At 38.8% G+C, this 16654-nt stretch overlaps 1 protein-coding gene and 1 long non-coding RNA gene across 2 annotated transcripts; one reads left to right on the plus strand and one right to left on the minus strand.

Annotated features, from left to right (window-relative positions):
• Nucleotides 5378–8170, plus strand: LOC109851102. Its single transcript, XR_002249697.1, has 3 exons — nt 5378–5498; nt 5603–6314; nt 6408–8170. It is a non-coding gene; the product is annotated as an uncharacterized LOC109851102 (long non-coding RNA).
• LOC109850815 (light-inducible protein CPRF2-like) lies at nt 14073–16605 on the minus strand. The gene is made up of 3 exons (XM_020420879.1): nt 16191–16605; nt 14434–14509; nt 14073–14352 (listed from the first exon to the last, which is right to left on the minus strand). Exons 1-3 carry the CDS (start codon nt 16214–16216, stop codon nt 14206–14208), a joined length of 249 nt encoding a protein of 82 aa, XP_020276468.1. The 5' UTR covers nt 16217–16605; the 3' UTR covers nt 14073–14205.

Below are 16654 nucleotides of genomic sequence, written 5' to 3' on the forward strand. Positions count from 1 at the left end.
AGTTTTATTAGCTGCTAACAACCACTTGCAGCTTAGGAAGGTGAGGTTCAACTGCCGCTCAGAACTCGGGAGACTGAACTTAGCACCAGTACAGCCCGTCACGGTCCACAACCATGCACGAAGACCGTCCACCAAACCGCCGTGGGTCCGAAGCTGCTGACGTGGATTCCCGACATAAAGCTGATCATAGCCAAACTGGCGAGCGAATCGGTAGGGTAGGTATGGCTCTATGAAACACTGATTCCTCACCCGGAAAGTCAGATAACCCGGCCTGATGTTCACCAGCCAGTTAAAGCAGCCGATGTCCAAATGAGTCCGATACTCCCTCGGCCTCTCCTCATCAATCAGACACTCGCCGTATCGGCCAGAGAACTACTGAAAATAAGTGGAAAACGCCCAACACTTGTGGACCTGTAGCTGCTGTCTGACGTCAGGGAATCCTCGCCCCTCCCACTTGTCATTCTCAAACAACTGTAGTAGGGGAGCGGAGGGGTCTGTGGCATACGGTATTGACATCATATCAGAACGATGAAGGACGAACCAAGCCATCAAATAAGTGTACGGAAGCTCCACCTTAATGGTAGGAATCTGAGTCGGTGGTCCACTTTCCTTCCGTGTAAAAGCACTAGAAATCTGTCGAAGCCCTCGATGAATGTTAGCCACCATCACCGGAAGAAGCGAAAGTTCCTTTTTGTAGGCAAGCTGAACTGCTGGGTAGAGCACCTCCAATGGCAAGATATCACTAGACTGATACGGGACCACGCATTTCTTCAACCAGATAGCGAGGTAACCGGCTAGAAGGGTCATCGGTCGAATCGGCGCGGTCGCATGCCACAAGAATGATTTGAACTTGGTCCCTGTAGGAAAACCACTCTCAGGACTGCTAGTGGTATAAGAATGAGCATCAACCTTCTTCGGTAGATTATTCACCCCTGACGGAGTGAGTGGAGCCAGCTCACAAATAGCCTCGCCAGAATTGCTCTCTAGATTCCTGAACAAATAAGACGCAAACTGTTTCTGGATCACATGGGATTTAGCCCTCTTCGCTAAGGGTTCAGACTGCGCCAAAGCGATATGATAGTGACATGTGAGGTCCCATAAAGTCTCGTAGCGGTCGGGCATTCGATCCTTCAGCTGATTCAATTCCCAGAAATCCTGTGCATCTCATGGAGGGCCAAGCCCAACTCCCCTTGCCGTGTCAGAAAAGTGTTCGAATCCGGGTTGTAGAGCTCGCACAAAGCAAAGAAATGCTTCGTGCTAACAGGCAAACCATACATAGTGGCACGAACGGCTGCATACAGACCACAAGCGTGCAACTCCTCGCTCCATCGGCTCAAGACGTATTTCGTCATGCGAGTCCACCAAAGCTTGTCCAAAGAATGGACCCAACCATAAAACCTGTGGCGTGCCGCAGGCATCTCCCGTCCCAAAGCAGCAAGGCGATTCTTCAAAATAGAAGCAGCGGCAAGAAGCTCGTTACGTGGCGGTGCATCTAACCCCAATACTCCAGGATGCAATCCAGTGATGTGACTCCTGCTCGAACCAGGAGCTGCCTGATGAGTGATGTATCCGCAGTGAACGCTCTCATGCTCCTCCGTCAAGCGCCACGACATCTCCCGTGTCACAGCCTGACGCCGGAGCTCAGTCAACGAACGATGCCGAGGAATCTTCGGCAAATATATGAAACCACTGCCAGTCTTATGAAGCCACTGCTCAGCATCAATAAAAACGGCATCCGGATCTCTGGCAGAGTCGCCAAATAAAAAGTCGGTCTTCCTGAGAGGCTGAATCGAACTGGCATCCTTCACGAGGGGCGCATCTGTAATCAACTGGCGAAGAGCTCGATGTCCACCTTCCTTCACCACTTGGGCAACCTCTGTCGACGTGCCCGAAGCGAACCGAGAAGTGACTGGGATAGGGGAAAAATCGTCGGAAGTCGAATAATACTCGCCACGACGCCCATACACTGCGTGAGATGAAAATGCTCTAGAAGGATATTCCACTGGAAGCAAAAATTTAAACAGTTGTTAGTCTCAATCATAAAAGGAAGTTGAACTCATCCTACGAATGGGTAAGATGGAGTCACTGCCTTATAAAGGGTGAGACGATTTGGCCACATTATGTACTTATAAGATAGGGTATATCGACTATATATCCCTGCCTTATAAGGCACAATGCAGCGTCAAAACGCCCCCTTTATTGATTTTGAGATATGGTTTTGACCAAGCAAAACATATCTTTAAAGCGTCGATCCTCGCCAAGGAGAATCAAGGCTCTTCCCGATTGCCTCACCAAGGAGAACAAAATGGGGATAAAAAGGACCAATTTGTAAATTTCCAAGAAAAAAATGGACTAATTTGTAAATTTCCAAAAATAGCTCACCAGCATAAGAGAGAGACGCGCCACCAGCCGACGCGGTAGAGGATTGACCCCTCGCAATACGAGACATAGAGACCTACAAAATAAGTTAAGGGATCAGATCCAGAAAAAGTTCCTCTTTTTTGCAATTTAACATTTCTTAAATATTTAAATATTTTAAATATTTAATAATATGTTAAATTCATTTTATTTTTATTTAGTTGTCAGAAATGAAATATATTAAGTACATAAAAATTAAGTATATTTAATATTTAAAATTTAATGTATTAAATAATACAAATATTTAATATTAAATCATTCTAATATTTAATGCCGGAAGTTTGATATAAATTTTTTAATATATTTAAAATTTATATATTTAAATATACAAATTAGTTTTTTAGGACTACGATTTGGATTTAAATTTAATGTGTTGTTGGTTTATTAGGACTAGGATTTGGAATTGAATTTAAGATGTTATTGATTGTCTAAGATTGTTATTAGAACTAGGATTTTAAAATGCACACTCTATTCCAACTCTATAGTTTTTAATGAGAAATTTTCTACAGAAAGTTCAAGTTAAAATTGGTGAATTGTGATCTCATTCTGTGGATTTTCTATATTTTGTTCTCTTTACTTATACAAATATTTAATATATATTCAAATTAAATATATTTAATTTTAAAATAATTCATATTCCTAAATTACTTATATATTAACATTGAATGTATTTTTAATCTTAAAATATTTGTAATCAACTTCTTTTTTATTTAATTCATTTAAAATAAAATATTTAATACTATTTAATTTAATCACCTAATCTATTTAATATTTAATATTAAATTATATATGTTTAGTATTTAACATTTCTTAAATATTTAAATATTTTAAATATTTAATAATATGTTAAATTCATTTTATTTTTATTTAGTTGTCAGAAATGAAATATATTAAGTACATAAAAATTAAGTATATTTAATATTTAAAATTTAATGTATTAAATAATACAAATATTTAATATTAAATCATTCTAATATTTAATGCCGGAAGTTTGATATAAATTTTTTAATATATTTAAAATTTATATATTTAAATATACAAATTAGTTTTTTAGGACTACGATTTGGATTTAAATTTAATGTGTTGTTGGTTTATTAGGACTAGGATTTGGAATTGAATTTAAGATGTTATTGATTGTCTAAGATTGTTATTAGAACTAGGATTTTAAAATGCACACTCTATTCCAACTCTATAGTTTTTAATGAGAAATTTTCTACAGAAAGTTCAAGTTAAAATTGGTGAATTGTGATCTCATTCTGTGGATTTTCTATATTTTGTTCTCTTTACTTATACAAATATTTAATATATATTCAAATTAAATATATTTAATTTTAAAATAATTCATATTCCTAAATTACTTATATATTAACATTGAATGTATTTTTAATCTTAAAATATTTGTAATCAACTTCTTTTTTATTTAATTCATTTAAAATAAAATATTTAATACTATTTAATTTAATCACCTAATCTATTTAATATTTAATATTAAATTATATATGTTTAGTATTTAACATTTCTTAAATATTTAAATATTTTAAATATTTAATAATATGTTAAATTCATTTTATTTTTATTTAGTTGTCAGAAATGAAATATATTAAGTACATAAAAATTAAGTATATTTAATATTTAAAATTTAATGTATTAAATAATACAAATATTTAATATTAAATCATTCTAATATTTAATGCCGGAAGTTTGATATAAATTTTTTAATATATTTAAAATTTATATATTTAAATATACAAATTAGTTTTTTAGGACTACGATTTGGATTTAAATTTAATGTGTTGTTGGTTTATTAGGACTAGGATTTGGAATTGAATTTAAGATGTTATTGATTGTCTAAGATTGTTATTAGAACTAGGATTTTAAAATGCACACTCTATTCCAACTCTATAGTTTTTAATGAGAAATTTTCTACAGAAAGTTCAAGTTAAAATTGGTGAATTGTGATCTCATTCTGTGGATTTTCTATATTTTGTTCTCTTTACTTATACAAATATTTAATATATATTCAAATTAAATATATTTAATTTTAAAATAATTCATATTCCTAAATTACTTATATATTAACATTGAATGTATTTTTAATCTTAAAATATTTGTAATCAACTTCTTTTTTATTTAATTCATTTAAAATAAAATATTTAATACTATTTAATTTAATCACCTAATCTATTTAATATTTAATATTAAATTATATATGTTTAGTATTTAACATTTCTTAAATATTTAAATTTTTTAAATATTTAATAATATGTTAAATTCATTTTATTTTTATTTAATTGTCAGAAATGAAAGATATTAAGTACATAAATATTAAGTATATTTAATATTTAAAATTTAATGTATTAAATAATACAAATATCTAATATTAAATCATTCGAATATTTAATGTCGGATGTTTGAGATAAATTTTTTAATATATTTAAAATTTATATATTTAAATGTACAAATTACTTTTTATATGATTGAACACTAGTTATCTTCTTTTATGTACCTAAACACTAGCTTTTTTATTTATTTATGTGCCTAGTTATTTTCTGTCATATGGCATCATGTGAACAGTTTAAATAGATTACATGAATGTATTTACTTTCGTTGTTGTCATTCGTTAATCGAAATACGGATGATTTTCCATATTAATATTCAATTTGAATAATTATTATTTAACAAAATAATTTATTTTGAAGATCCTAATTCAAAAAATTGATAAGTCTAAAATTTAGTTTGAGAATCTAACCTTCAGCCTACCTACGAATTCAAAGCAAAAGTTAAAAAATTTAAACTAAAAGTTCAAGATTTCTAATAAAAAAAATTAAAATCTAATCCAGGAGTTCGGCACACTAACCAAAAAATTGAGTCACAATTGTTAGAGTCTAAATCAACAATCCAGAACGAAGAACACCCCCTTAAGAATTGTTAATTTATTGGTACTGATGATAGAGTAGGAGATGGGCTGAATATCCCTATAAAAGTAAAATTTCAGTTGCACTTGAGCTCGTAGAGCTTCGGCCATTTTTAAATGTTTGGGCTTTGGGCATTTAAATAATCGGTTGGGCTTAAAATGAGAAGTAAGCTTAACTTTGGTTTAACTGCGTAAGTGGGCTGTAAATTAATAGGGGACAATCGACAATTTCTCTGACACATTAATCTTCCATCTAAACATCTTGAATAGGTGATAAATGACGAAGGAGCTTTATCAGAGCAGCAGGAGTCAACAGGATCCCAATGGAGGTAGCATCGCTGGCTGCATTCCTCTGCATGCCTGCTGCCTCTTTCATCTCCGGCCAAATCATTTGTGCCGACGGCGCCCGCCGCCTTTGAGGCTGCCCACAGTCACAGTGTTCGTTCACTTTAAGTTTGTAATAAACAGTTGCTCGTAAGGTGTTTGATGAAATGTTCATGAGACTGAACTGTTTTACCCAAGAGAAGCAACAATGCCCATCAACTGCTTGCCGAAATGGGTCATCGAGATTAAGTAGAGAAATGCTTTTTGCCTCTGATTTCTTGATTAAATGTTTGATGAAATGTCTGTTTTTTTGTTTTGTTTTTGTTTTTGTTTTTTGGGTTACTGGTTTGTGTTTGTAGTTGGTACCCTTTAATTGTTTCGGCTCATATTCAAGGAAGCGAGGTATAACAATAAAATTGAATCAAGTATTGAAATGATATTAGCTCGTAGTGTAAAACAAAAATGAAGGTCGTAAGCTTTACTCGTTGTCCTTATTTTCAATGGAAGATATCCAATCCAGTGATGATGATGATGATGCAAGACTTTTTCGTTGGTATGAACGATCTTGTGCAGGCCATATACGGCATTATCAATCATTTGAACTTGTTCTCGTGTCAGATACTGCAACGGAGCTTTGCTCTGGGCATAAAGACATTCGGTAATGATGCAAGACTTTTTGTTTGATTAGTTTACCTTGTGCAGCATGGCATCTTTAGAATGAGTTCATATTATTTGCTTTGTATTTGGACAGCGTTCTGGCATTTATTGTATATTCTTGTGGTACTATGCAACTGACCGTGGGTATATATAAAGACTGTGAAGGATGGGTTCGGATAGCATTGAAGGAAATAGGAGACAAACCATGGAGGGAACTAGGAGCATTGATGTTGATGAGAGGAAGAATCGATGGTCGCTTTGTGGAACAACTGCTTTAGTCACTGGAGGAACTAAAGGAATTGGGTACTAATCTAAACTCATTCTAGTTTTTGAAGCCTTCATTTCCTAATTCTAATTGAATGCTTTTATCTTCGATAAGTTAATACGTGTAGATAGTCATATTAGGACTATTCGACGTAAGAAATAGCAATTCTGCATTTTGATTTTAAGATTTTTGGTACGATCTTGTCAATGTAATAATAGCAAGAACTTTAGGAATTGCGTGCGGTGGATAAGAAAGTACATTTTCTTTTTTTTTGGTAAATGAATAAATTTCTCATTATACCAATGGAATGAAAGTACAAAACAAAAGCTCAAACTGTGATATAAAAGAACAAAAGCTTACAAAAAGCTAACAAAAGTATCAAAGATATCTATATATGCGATGATAAGGAATTTTCGCTTTTAGCACTCTGGTCAAAACCTCCTGCTTAACTGCAGCGATCAAATCACTGGCATCAGAAGACTTCTCAGCAAAAGTCCTATAGTTTCTCTCACACCATATGTGATACACCACAACAGAAATACTAGCTTTTAGAATTCTCCACTTTACTGATTCCTCCCTACAAGAGACGCAACCGATGCAACACCTCCAGCCAAGAAGCTGGGTAAGCAAAAGTCCTGTTCCATGCCAGAATATGATCCCAAACTGAAGTAGAATAAGAACATTGAAAAAATAAGTGCTCAAGTGTTTCCTCCTGCTGCAAACATAAACAGCAGCTATTAGTTTGCACAATCCCCATGCGCATCAGCTGATGCTGTATAAGAAGCCTTCTTATTGCAGCTAACCATTCAATGATACTATGCATTGGCACAGTTAGAGGACTCCAAATGAAAGGAGACCAATCTACCACCATGTTTAAGATCATAACACAACTGATACGCAGAGGAGATCTTAAACTTGCAGCCAACTAAGATTATGTGTAGAGGCATCAATTGACCCCCCATCTTTCTAATAGGAAATCTCTAACTTTTAAAACCTGTTTCCATTGCCATGAATCCCCAACTGTAGGCTTAACATGCCAAATATCATACTGCTTGAGATAACCTCGTGAGCCCATTTTATCCATAGAACATCGTTCTTGGTTTGGATCTCCCAGATAAGCCTAGCAATGGAAGCAAGGTTCCATCCTTCTGCATGGAAAATGCCAAGTCCACCGGCATCTTTGGATCTACAGATATCGTGCTAAGCAACAAGAGGTGCCTTCTGACTAGTATCACCCCAAACACCTTTAAAAAAAAAAACCATCCCACCCACCCACAAAGAAATCTTCTACAGATTTGATCAGTACTTCTCAAGACTGGTTTGTGAAGAAGAAAGTCACTGGTTCAAAATACTTGAAGAAGAAAGTGTTGAGATATGCAGTTTGTATGTTTTCGTATTTCCTAGATTTGATAGGGGTCTTTTTGGTAAAATAGATGATAGAGAAAGATAGGGGTTTGGATGTAAGATGTAACACTTATATAGGCCCAAGCGGTCAAGAAAGAAAAACAACGATTCATTATCTCAAAACTTCAAAATGGTATCAGAGCTTTCTAACCCTAGAGCCGCCGCCACCTGAGGAAATCCCTGACCCTAGATCCGGCGGTCATCGCTCTCCAAGCTTGAAGTCGCAATCCAACTGGTTCCCGTCGATCTTCTTCTTCCCGTCGATCTTCTTCCTGTCATCGCCTCCGGACCTCCCGTCGATCTTCTTCTTGTCATCACCAGGTTAGGGTTTTAATTTGAGAAAAACATTTTTTCTTTTCTTAAAACCCTAGAAATTGGGGGACAGATTGTCAGCCTCCACCCTCCGGCGGTGGTGAAGGCCATTGCTGCCGGAGCCATGGAGAGAGAGACTGACGGCTTTATTTGGTAACGAGAGGGTCGAGAGCTGCTGCAAGTAGTTTGGTGTTGATCGGGTTCTGTAGTTTTTATTTTACTCGAATCTTGATGAGATAAGGTCAAGACCGGGTTAGAAGGAAGAGGAAGAGGTTAGAGGTGATGTGGATCTAGACTTAGATTGATACTTGAGGCGTAGATCAGAGTCAGATCGATGACGACCGAGAAGGAGGAGGGGAGTGGCAGCACGAATCCACTAGCCGAGGTGATGTCAAAGCTGAGTCCTGATGATGTAATGGTTCTGATGCGAGCATTCAAGATCTCAGCGGGTGAGAGCAAGCCGAAGCAGAAGGTTGAGTTGCCACCGATCGATATGAAACTCGAGGGTCCAGCCACTTATCTAAGCTGGTCGCGTCGGGTGAGGTACACTCTGGAAGGGAAGGGTCTGGAGGGGTACCTGACTGGAGAGAAGGAGGAGTCGAGTCAGAATGCACCTGAGAGAGCTGAGTGGAAGTCGACTCACATGCAGGTATATATCTGGCTCCTGAACTCACTGACCTCGCCTATTGCGTCCACAGTGGATGGCATAGCGAAGGTGCAGGATGTCTGGGAGAAGCTGAGGAGGACCTCGCCTATTGCGTCCACAGTGGATGGCATAGCGAAGGTGCAGGATGTCTGGGAGAAGCTGAGGAGGACCTACGATGGTGTTGGGAATAACCTGCGGGTGTATCAGATCAAGAGGGAGATATCGGCTTTGGTACAAGGAGAGAGAACTGTGCAGGAGTATGCTATAGAACTGGATCGCTTATGGCTGGATCAGGGTCACTTCAGGGTCCGACGACGATGCTGCACTGACCCTGTGTGTTCTGAGATTGAAATGGAGGACAGGGTTATGGTGTTCCTCCAGGGCCTGGCCCCGGTGTTTGAGCAGAGGGTTGCTATGCTACTGGCTCAGACGAGGATTCCCTCACTTGAGGAAGCGGTCTCAGCCATGATACAGGAGGAGAGCCGGATTAGGCTACAGACTGGGACAGCTGGACTTCCAGGAGTGAAGTCAGCACTTGCAGTCTCCAACTCAGGTAACACAGGGTACAGGGGCGAGACCCGACAGTGCTACAACTGTGGTGAGGTAGGTCACCTGAAGCAAGTTTGCCCTAAGCTACTAAAGGAGCGTGATACAGGTGGAAGGGGGTATGCTGGGGGTCGTGGTCGAGGCAGAGGTGGTAGGAGAGGTGGAAGAGGAGGCTACCAAGCACATTTGATGATAGCAGAGGGAGAGAGTGAGGAGTTCGTGGTCTTTACAGAAGAGGATCATGAGTTTTTGGAGGTATTGAAGAGGAAGCAGAAAGCAGCAAGTGAGGGGAAGAGTGGGGTAGATGATGCATCCACCTCGTCTTCATCCAGGGGTAACCTTGCTTCCTTTGCTCACTCAGCTACAGGTACTTGTGATACACTTGCTCTTGCCTCTATATCCACCACTAGATCACCAGATTGGATAGTCGATTCTGGTGCATCTCGTCATGTGACAGGTGCTGCTAGGGAATTTTCTTCCTATACTCACCTAGCAGTACCAGAGAGCATTCAAACAGCTGACGGTACGGCCCAGCCCGTGGTTGGTAAGGGCACAGTGAAATGTACCAACACCTTGACTTTGTCTAATGTCTTGCATGCTCCTTCTTTTCCTGTAAATCTCTTATCCACTTTGTCTAATGTCTTGCATGCTCCTTCTTTTCCTGTAAATCTCTTATCCATAAGTGCCATTATATCACAACTAAAATGTGTCGTTTTGTTTGATACTGTAAATCTCTTATCCATAAGTGCCATTATATCACAACTAAAATGTGTCGTTTTGTTTGATATTCCCAATGTGATCTTCCAAGAGAAGGGGACAGACAGGCAACTTGGGACTGGCACATGGCATAGTGGCTTGTGGTACCTAGATAGAGAGGGTATGGACTTGGCCCTCTCATCTATTGTGGAGGGAGCTGAAGGAGTTGGGAGGAGTGTGGAGGACTTGCTGCTGCTCCATCATAGGCGCTTGGGTCATCCTTCTTTTCCGGTTTTGAGTAGGTTGTATCCGCCTTTGTTTGAAAAGGCTAATAAGGAAAAACTCGTGTGTGATGCGTGTGAGTTGGGAAAGCACACCAGGAGCTCTTATGTTAGTTCTGGTAGTAGGAGTTCTAGTGTTTTTGATTTGATTCACTCTGATGTATGGGGGCCTTGTCCCACAACTGCTGTGAATGGATTTAGATACTTTGTCTCTTTTATTGATTGTTTTTCTCGTGTGACGTGGCTTTATTTGATGAAAAACAAGAGTGATGTGTTTGCTTGCTTCAAGGACTTCCATAAAGGAGTTCAGACTCAATACGGTGCAGTTGTGAAAGTATTAAGGTCTGACAATGGGACAGAGTACACCAACAGGGTGTTTGGGGAGTACTTGTCATCTCAGGGGATACAACATCAAACCACATGTACATACACACCAGAGCAGAATGAGGTAGCAGAGAGAAAGAACAGGCACCTCCTTGAGGTGACTCGGAGTATGATGATTTCGATGAAAGTCCCAAAGTACTTGTGGGGGCAAGCAGTTCTGACAGCCGCCTATTTGATCAATCGGATGCCATCACGAGTGTTAGACTGGAAGTCTCCGATTGAGATGTTGAAAGGTAAGAATGAAGATATTCTTCCTCTCAAAAACTTTGGGTGTGTGTGCTTCGTGCAGGACAACAGACCAAATGTGGGAAAACTAGATCCAAGGGCTGTGAAGTGTATCTTTGTGGGGTACTCAGCTACCCAAAAGGGGTATGTGTGCTGGAGTCCTGTGGAGAGGAGACTGTTTGTGAGTATGGATGTTACATTTCGCGAGTTCGAATCATACTACTCAGAGGTTACATCACCCTTTGGAGACCCGCCCGATACAGAAGGTATGAGGCGAGAGGGGGAGAGTAGTAGTGATGGTGAGAGGAGGATGGTGAGTGTGGGTAGTATTCCTTGCCCATTTGAGATTTCGGCTGTGGTTGAGCCGGAAAAGGAGGAACCAGCTAGGGTTGAGACGGAAGCTGAGAGGAATGAGCTCGAAGGTGGTAGAACTCTGACTCAGGGGGAGTTGAGATACCGAGAGGTGTATGTGAGGAGAAACAAGCAGATTGAGGGAGTCGTGCCTACAGTGCCACCAGTGCCAAGTCCCTTGTCCCTGCCTTCTCCGACTCTTGAGACACCTACACCATCCACTTCAGACTCAGAATACACAGGTGATATGATTCCTCTCTCTATTCCTCCCACCCCCCTATTGGTAAGGCGGACTACTCGCGTCCTGACCGATATGGTTTCTCTCCTGACTGATATGGTTTCTCACATGATATTGCCCAGTTTGTCTCTTACTCACACATATCACCTGTACATGGAGCATTCATTGCATCATTAGACACTGTCTCTATCCCTAAGAGTTGGCAGGTTGCTAAGGGAGATCCGAAGTGGAAGGCAGCCATGCTAGAAGAGCTCGGTGCCCTCGACAAAAACAACACTTGGGAGCTTGTGTTACTACCACCAGGCAAGAAGGCTGTCGGATGCAAGTGGGTCTTCACAGTGAAACAGAATCCAGAGGGTCTGATTGAGCGTTACAAGGCTCGGTTGGTGGCAAAGGGGTACAGTCAAACCTATGGTATTGACTATGATGAGACCTTTGCACCCGTGGCAAAGATGAGCACAGTAAGGACACTGATCTCCCTAGCAGTGAACGGTGGGTGGAAGTTACACCAACTTGATGTGAAGAACGCTTTCCTTCATGGTGATTTGCTGGAGGAGGTGTATATGGAGGTCCCACCGGGTTTTGGCACAAACCAGACGGTTGGTAAGGTGTGCAGGCTCAAGAAGTCGTTGTATGGGTTGAAACAGTCTCCTCGGGCATGGTTTGATAGGTTCAGGAAGGCCATGGTGTGTCTAGGCTACAAGCAGATCAATGCCGACCACACGGTGTTCTATCGGCAACAGGGTGGCCATATTACCATGCTTGCTGTGTATGTAGATGACATGATCATTACTGGGGATGATGAAGGGGAAATTGCACAGCTGAAGGCAAAGTTGGGGAAGGAGTTCGAGGTAAAGGATCTGGGACAGCTCAGATATTTCCTTGGGATTGAGGTGGCTCATGGAGCAGAGGGGATTGTCCTATCTCAAAGGAAATATGTCCTAGACTTGCTCACAGAAACATGCATGTTGGGGTGCAAGCCTGCTGTTTCTCCAATTGATCAGAAGTCCAAGCTGAGTGCAGAGGCAGGAGAACAGGTTGATCGAGAGAGGTACCAGAGATTGGTAGGTAGATTGATCTATCTGAGTCATACGCGTCCCGATATTTCATTTGCAGTGAGCGTGGTGAGCCGTTACATGCATGATCCTAGGAAGGGCCATATGGATGCGGTGTATCAGATCTTGAGATACCTGAAGAGTGCACCTGGGAAGGGATTGATATTCAGGCAGAATGGGCACTTGAACATTGAGGGCTATTGTGACTCTGATTGGGCTAGTTGTGCCGATGACAGGAAGTCCACATCGGGCTACTGCATGTTTGTAGGGTGCAACTTGGTCTCTTGGAAGAGAAAGAAGCAGTCTGTTGTTGCGAGATCTACGGCAGAAGCAGAGTATAGGGCCATGGCCTTAGGAGTTGCTGAGATGTTATGGCTGAAGACTCTATTGAAAGAGCTCAAGCTGGACCAAGGGGCTCAAATGAAGTTGTGGTGCGACAACAAGTCCGCAATCAGCATTGCCAACAATCCAGTGCAGCATGACAGAACCAAGCACGTGGAGATTGATAGGTTCTTCATAAAGGAAAAGCTGAATAGTGGACTATTGGAGCTAAGTCATGTAGCTACTAGAGATCAAGTAGCTGACTGCCTCACCAAAGGACTTAGCTCAGTAGATCTAGCTAGGTTATGTGACAAGATGGGCTTGATGGATATCTTTTGCCCATCTTGAGGGGGAGTGTTGAAATATGTAGTTTATAGAAAGATAAGGGCTTGGATGTAAAATGTAACACATTATATAAGCCTAAGAGGTTAATGAAGAAAGTGGCTTTTTCCTGATTCAATTTCTCTCTCTCAAAATTCCTATTGAGCATGATGCAGCAAATCAATGTTTTGATCTAAAAATTAACATGTCCTAATTATAACTAGCTGTATATAACTTTTCTTTGTGTATTCGCAATACCAAGAGAGCTATAAGGTTAGAGATGGCAAAATCATGAAAAGGGAGGATGCCCAGAAATTAGTCGTACAACGACAACAAAAAAGCGTGACGAAAGAAGTGGTGAAACAATTCTGCTTGTTAACGGTTTGTAAGGATGTCTAGTCAAAATCTATGATGTTAAGGAAGAGTTATAATTTGAAAATTAACAAGGCAAAATGTAAAGATATATAGTCACAAATAAAATAGAAACAAAAATCCAATGACTTGCAGATTTTTGTAAAATAAAAACTGTAAATGAAAGCAGAATATATTCAAGTAAGACAACCATCAGTACACATGAACAATGATAAAAGGGCGTTTAAAATATATTGAAGTAAATAAGTGGTAAATGACTTTCAAAAGGGTTAAAAAATTATGTGAAATCATCTCATAATTCCATGATTTCTCCAGCCCGGCCTTGGGAAATAACAATACCAGTTGTTTAATACTGATTAATTATCACCGTAGTATATATACAAAGGAAAACACTTTCATCATCTAAGGAAACAGATGCAGATATTAACCATGATATCTCATTTTTACACTGCAGCGTTAAAATTTACATGCTCGCCTAGGTAACATAACAACTTACCTTAGCCCTCAAAGTCTCGACATCTGCTTTCAGTATCCTATTGTCTACAGAAGCTTCATTGTACTTCTGGTTTATGTCAGTAAGGCGCTTCAACAAAGCTGAGTTCTCCACTCTTAGTTGTGACACCTTGCATCAAATGGAATTTAAGGACATTCAGTAATATATAATTCATCTATCTCAATATCAATGGTCACCACAAGGTCAGACCTGTGCCTCAAGTTCACTTAAATGTGCTTGCTTTCTCCTTCGAGAGCGTCTTGCTGACTCTCGATTTGAGAGCATCCTGTTGGGAGAAAAAAGGTCCATAATACCATAGTCACCTAATATATGCTTTAATGTGGTAATTGTAACAAATAATAGAAGGGTAATATTGTATCAATCAATGTAGTATCTATCGATTATACGCATATGTACATCAATAAAAATATAAAGTACGAGCATATGTACATCAGAATATATGTGCCTAACAGTTTTTTTAAAGCAGAACTAATCAACAAAAGAAAATCAGTTTGGTTTGGATTCATACGCACTTGATTTCTTTTGGTTTTCCCAAGAGGGAAAACCAAACCCCCCACTTTTTGCACTGGGATGCAGAACTTTGGGCAAAAGCTCATATAAGGGATCTTTTTGGGCAGGTTGGACGAGTTATGACTCAAAAGCCGAAATCAATGAATATCCACTTGCTATCTAGAGGAAGCACATCTTATCAGGAGATTTCTCTTTTGCACTCTAAAAGAGGTCAATCACTTTTTCTAAGTTCATGTAACACCCAATATAAAGGTAATCCCTCAGGATGCAAGGTTGGGCGCATTTCTAAAGCCTCAACAATGCATTATTTCTATCTTTTATAATGGCACGTAAACTTAGAGATGCTTTAGTGCCCCTTGTAATTACTAGAAGATTTATAAGTTCTGCGGAATGGTGTAATGGAAGATCAGAATACTACAGTGCACCTTATCAAGTGTTAAGCTATTTGGAATAACAAAATGCTAACTGGGTGAGTTAAAAACGAACTAAACTCAAGCAAAAAGTACACGTAGGCGGGTTTAGGTTCAACCTAACCTACATAACATCCCTAGTCACTTGGAAAAAGTTTTAGTTGCCTGTCATATTTAACTGGACTTTCCTTATGCTCATGGAAGCAAAATGTTTCATGTTTTAATGATCTTTAAAAGCTTCAAAATATTTTCCTATTCTTCTGCTTTTTGACACACATTGATATTTATGTTGCAATTTTCCAATTTTTGCTTCATAAACAAAAAAATGCCCGCTCATTTAAACATGGAAGAATGAGAATAAACTCAAATGAAGTTCAATGAATTGTTAATTGGTTCCTCTGAGCCTCAATCAGCCCCATGGCAGTAGCAAGGCCTCGTATATCTGAGGATGAAAACCCAGGATGCTAGTTTAAGTATAAATGGTTGAAAACCCAGGATGCTAGTTTAAGTATAAAATGTATTAAAAAGATAGATGGGAAACAGAACTAGAAAGTGATATAATTGAAAGAAAAAATTATACTAACGTTAATTTGTATAAGTTGATTGTTTGTTTATTTTTACATATGCACATGTCAATGTCTAATTTAGCTTGTTTACAAGGACACTTCGATTTGGGTGCTGTACCCATGTCGGACACAGATTCGTCATGGACACGCGATGGAGACTATGGTTCAAAATTCAAAGCAAAACCTGGTTTCCCCATTACGTATAACTCTAAACTAGTTTTTTTTTGGTATTTCGAGCTCAAAACCAATAGGTTTTTGAAACCGAAAAATGAAACTCATTACCTAACAATTTGAAAAATACCCATTGCATCCCATGCGATCAAAACTGATTTTTTGTTGTAAAACCTTATTTCTTATTTTGATTTAATCTGATTCTTAATTGTTATAGATAATAAAACAAACATACAAAATGTTATAGGTATTTTATATCAATATTTGATCTAATGTAAATATCCCTCACATATGCACACGCGCGCGGGCACACATATCTATGTCCCCCTGTCCCGTCTTTCACAAATTTGACGTGTCCTGTGTCGGTATCCTTGTCCACACGCGCACCCATTTCCGTGCAACACAGGTTTCAGCTTGTCTAATGGATAAATGGATTTCTTACAAAGATATATGATTAAGCACATCTAGAAATAGAAACTTAACAAACGCAGTGTAAAATATTCAAATGACTTCAACTTCTTTTGAATAACATAAAAATGTCAAGAACAACTTTAAGCAGGGAAGAAGTTTGAAAAACAGACTTTTTTTGTTGATTTTTCTAGTCAAATGGAGTTTCAAATAAAGGAATAGAATATGATCATTTGCAACAGAAAAAGAGTTTGAAGCATAATCTTTCTATATCTAGAATTTATCTTAGAATATTAGAACTGACAGTAAATGAATTTGAAATTTTGATTAGCAAGGAGAAAACTG

Source organism: Asparagus officinalis, chromosome 7 (genome assembly GCF_001876935.1).
Source record: "Asparagus officinalis chromosome 7, Aspof.V1, whole genome shotgun sequence".
Lineage (NCBI taxonomy): Eukaryota > Viridiplantae > Streptophyta > Magnoliopsida > Asparagales > Asparagaceae > Asparagus > Asparagus officinalis.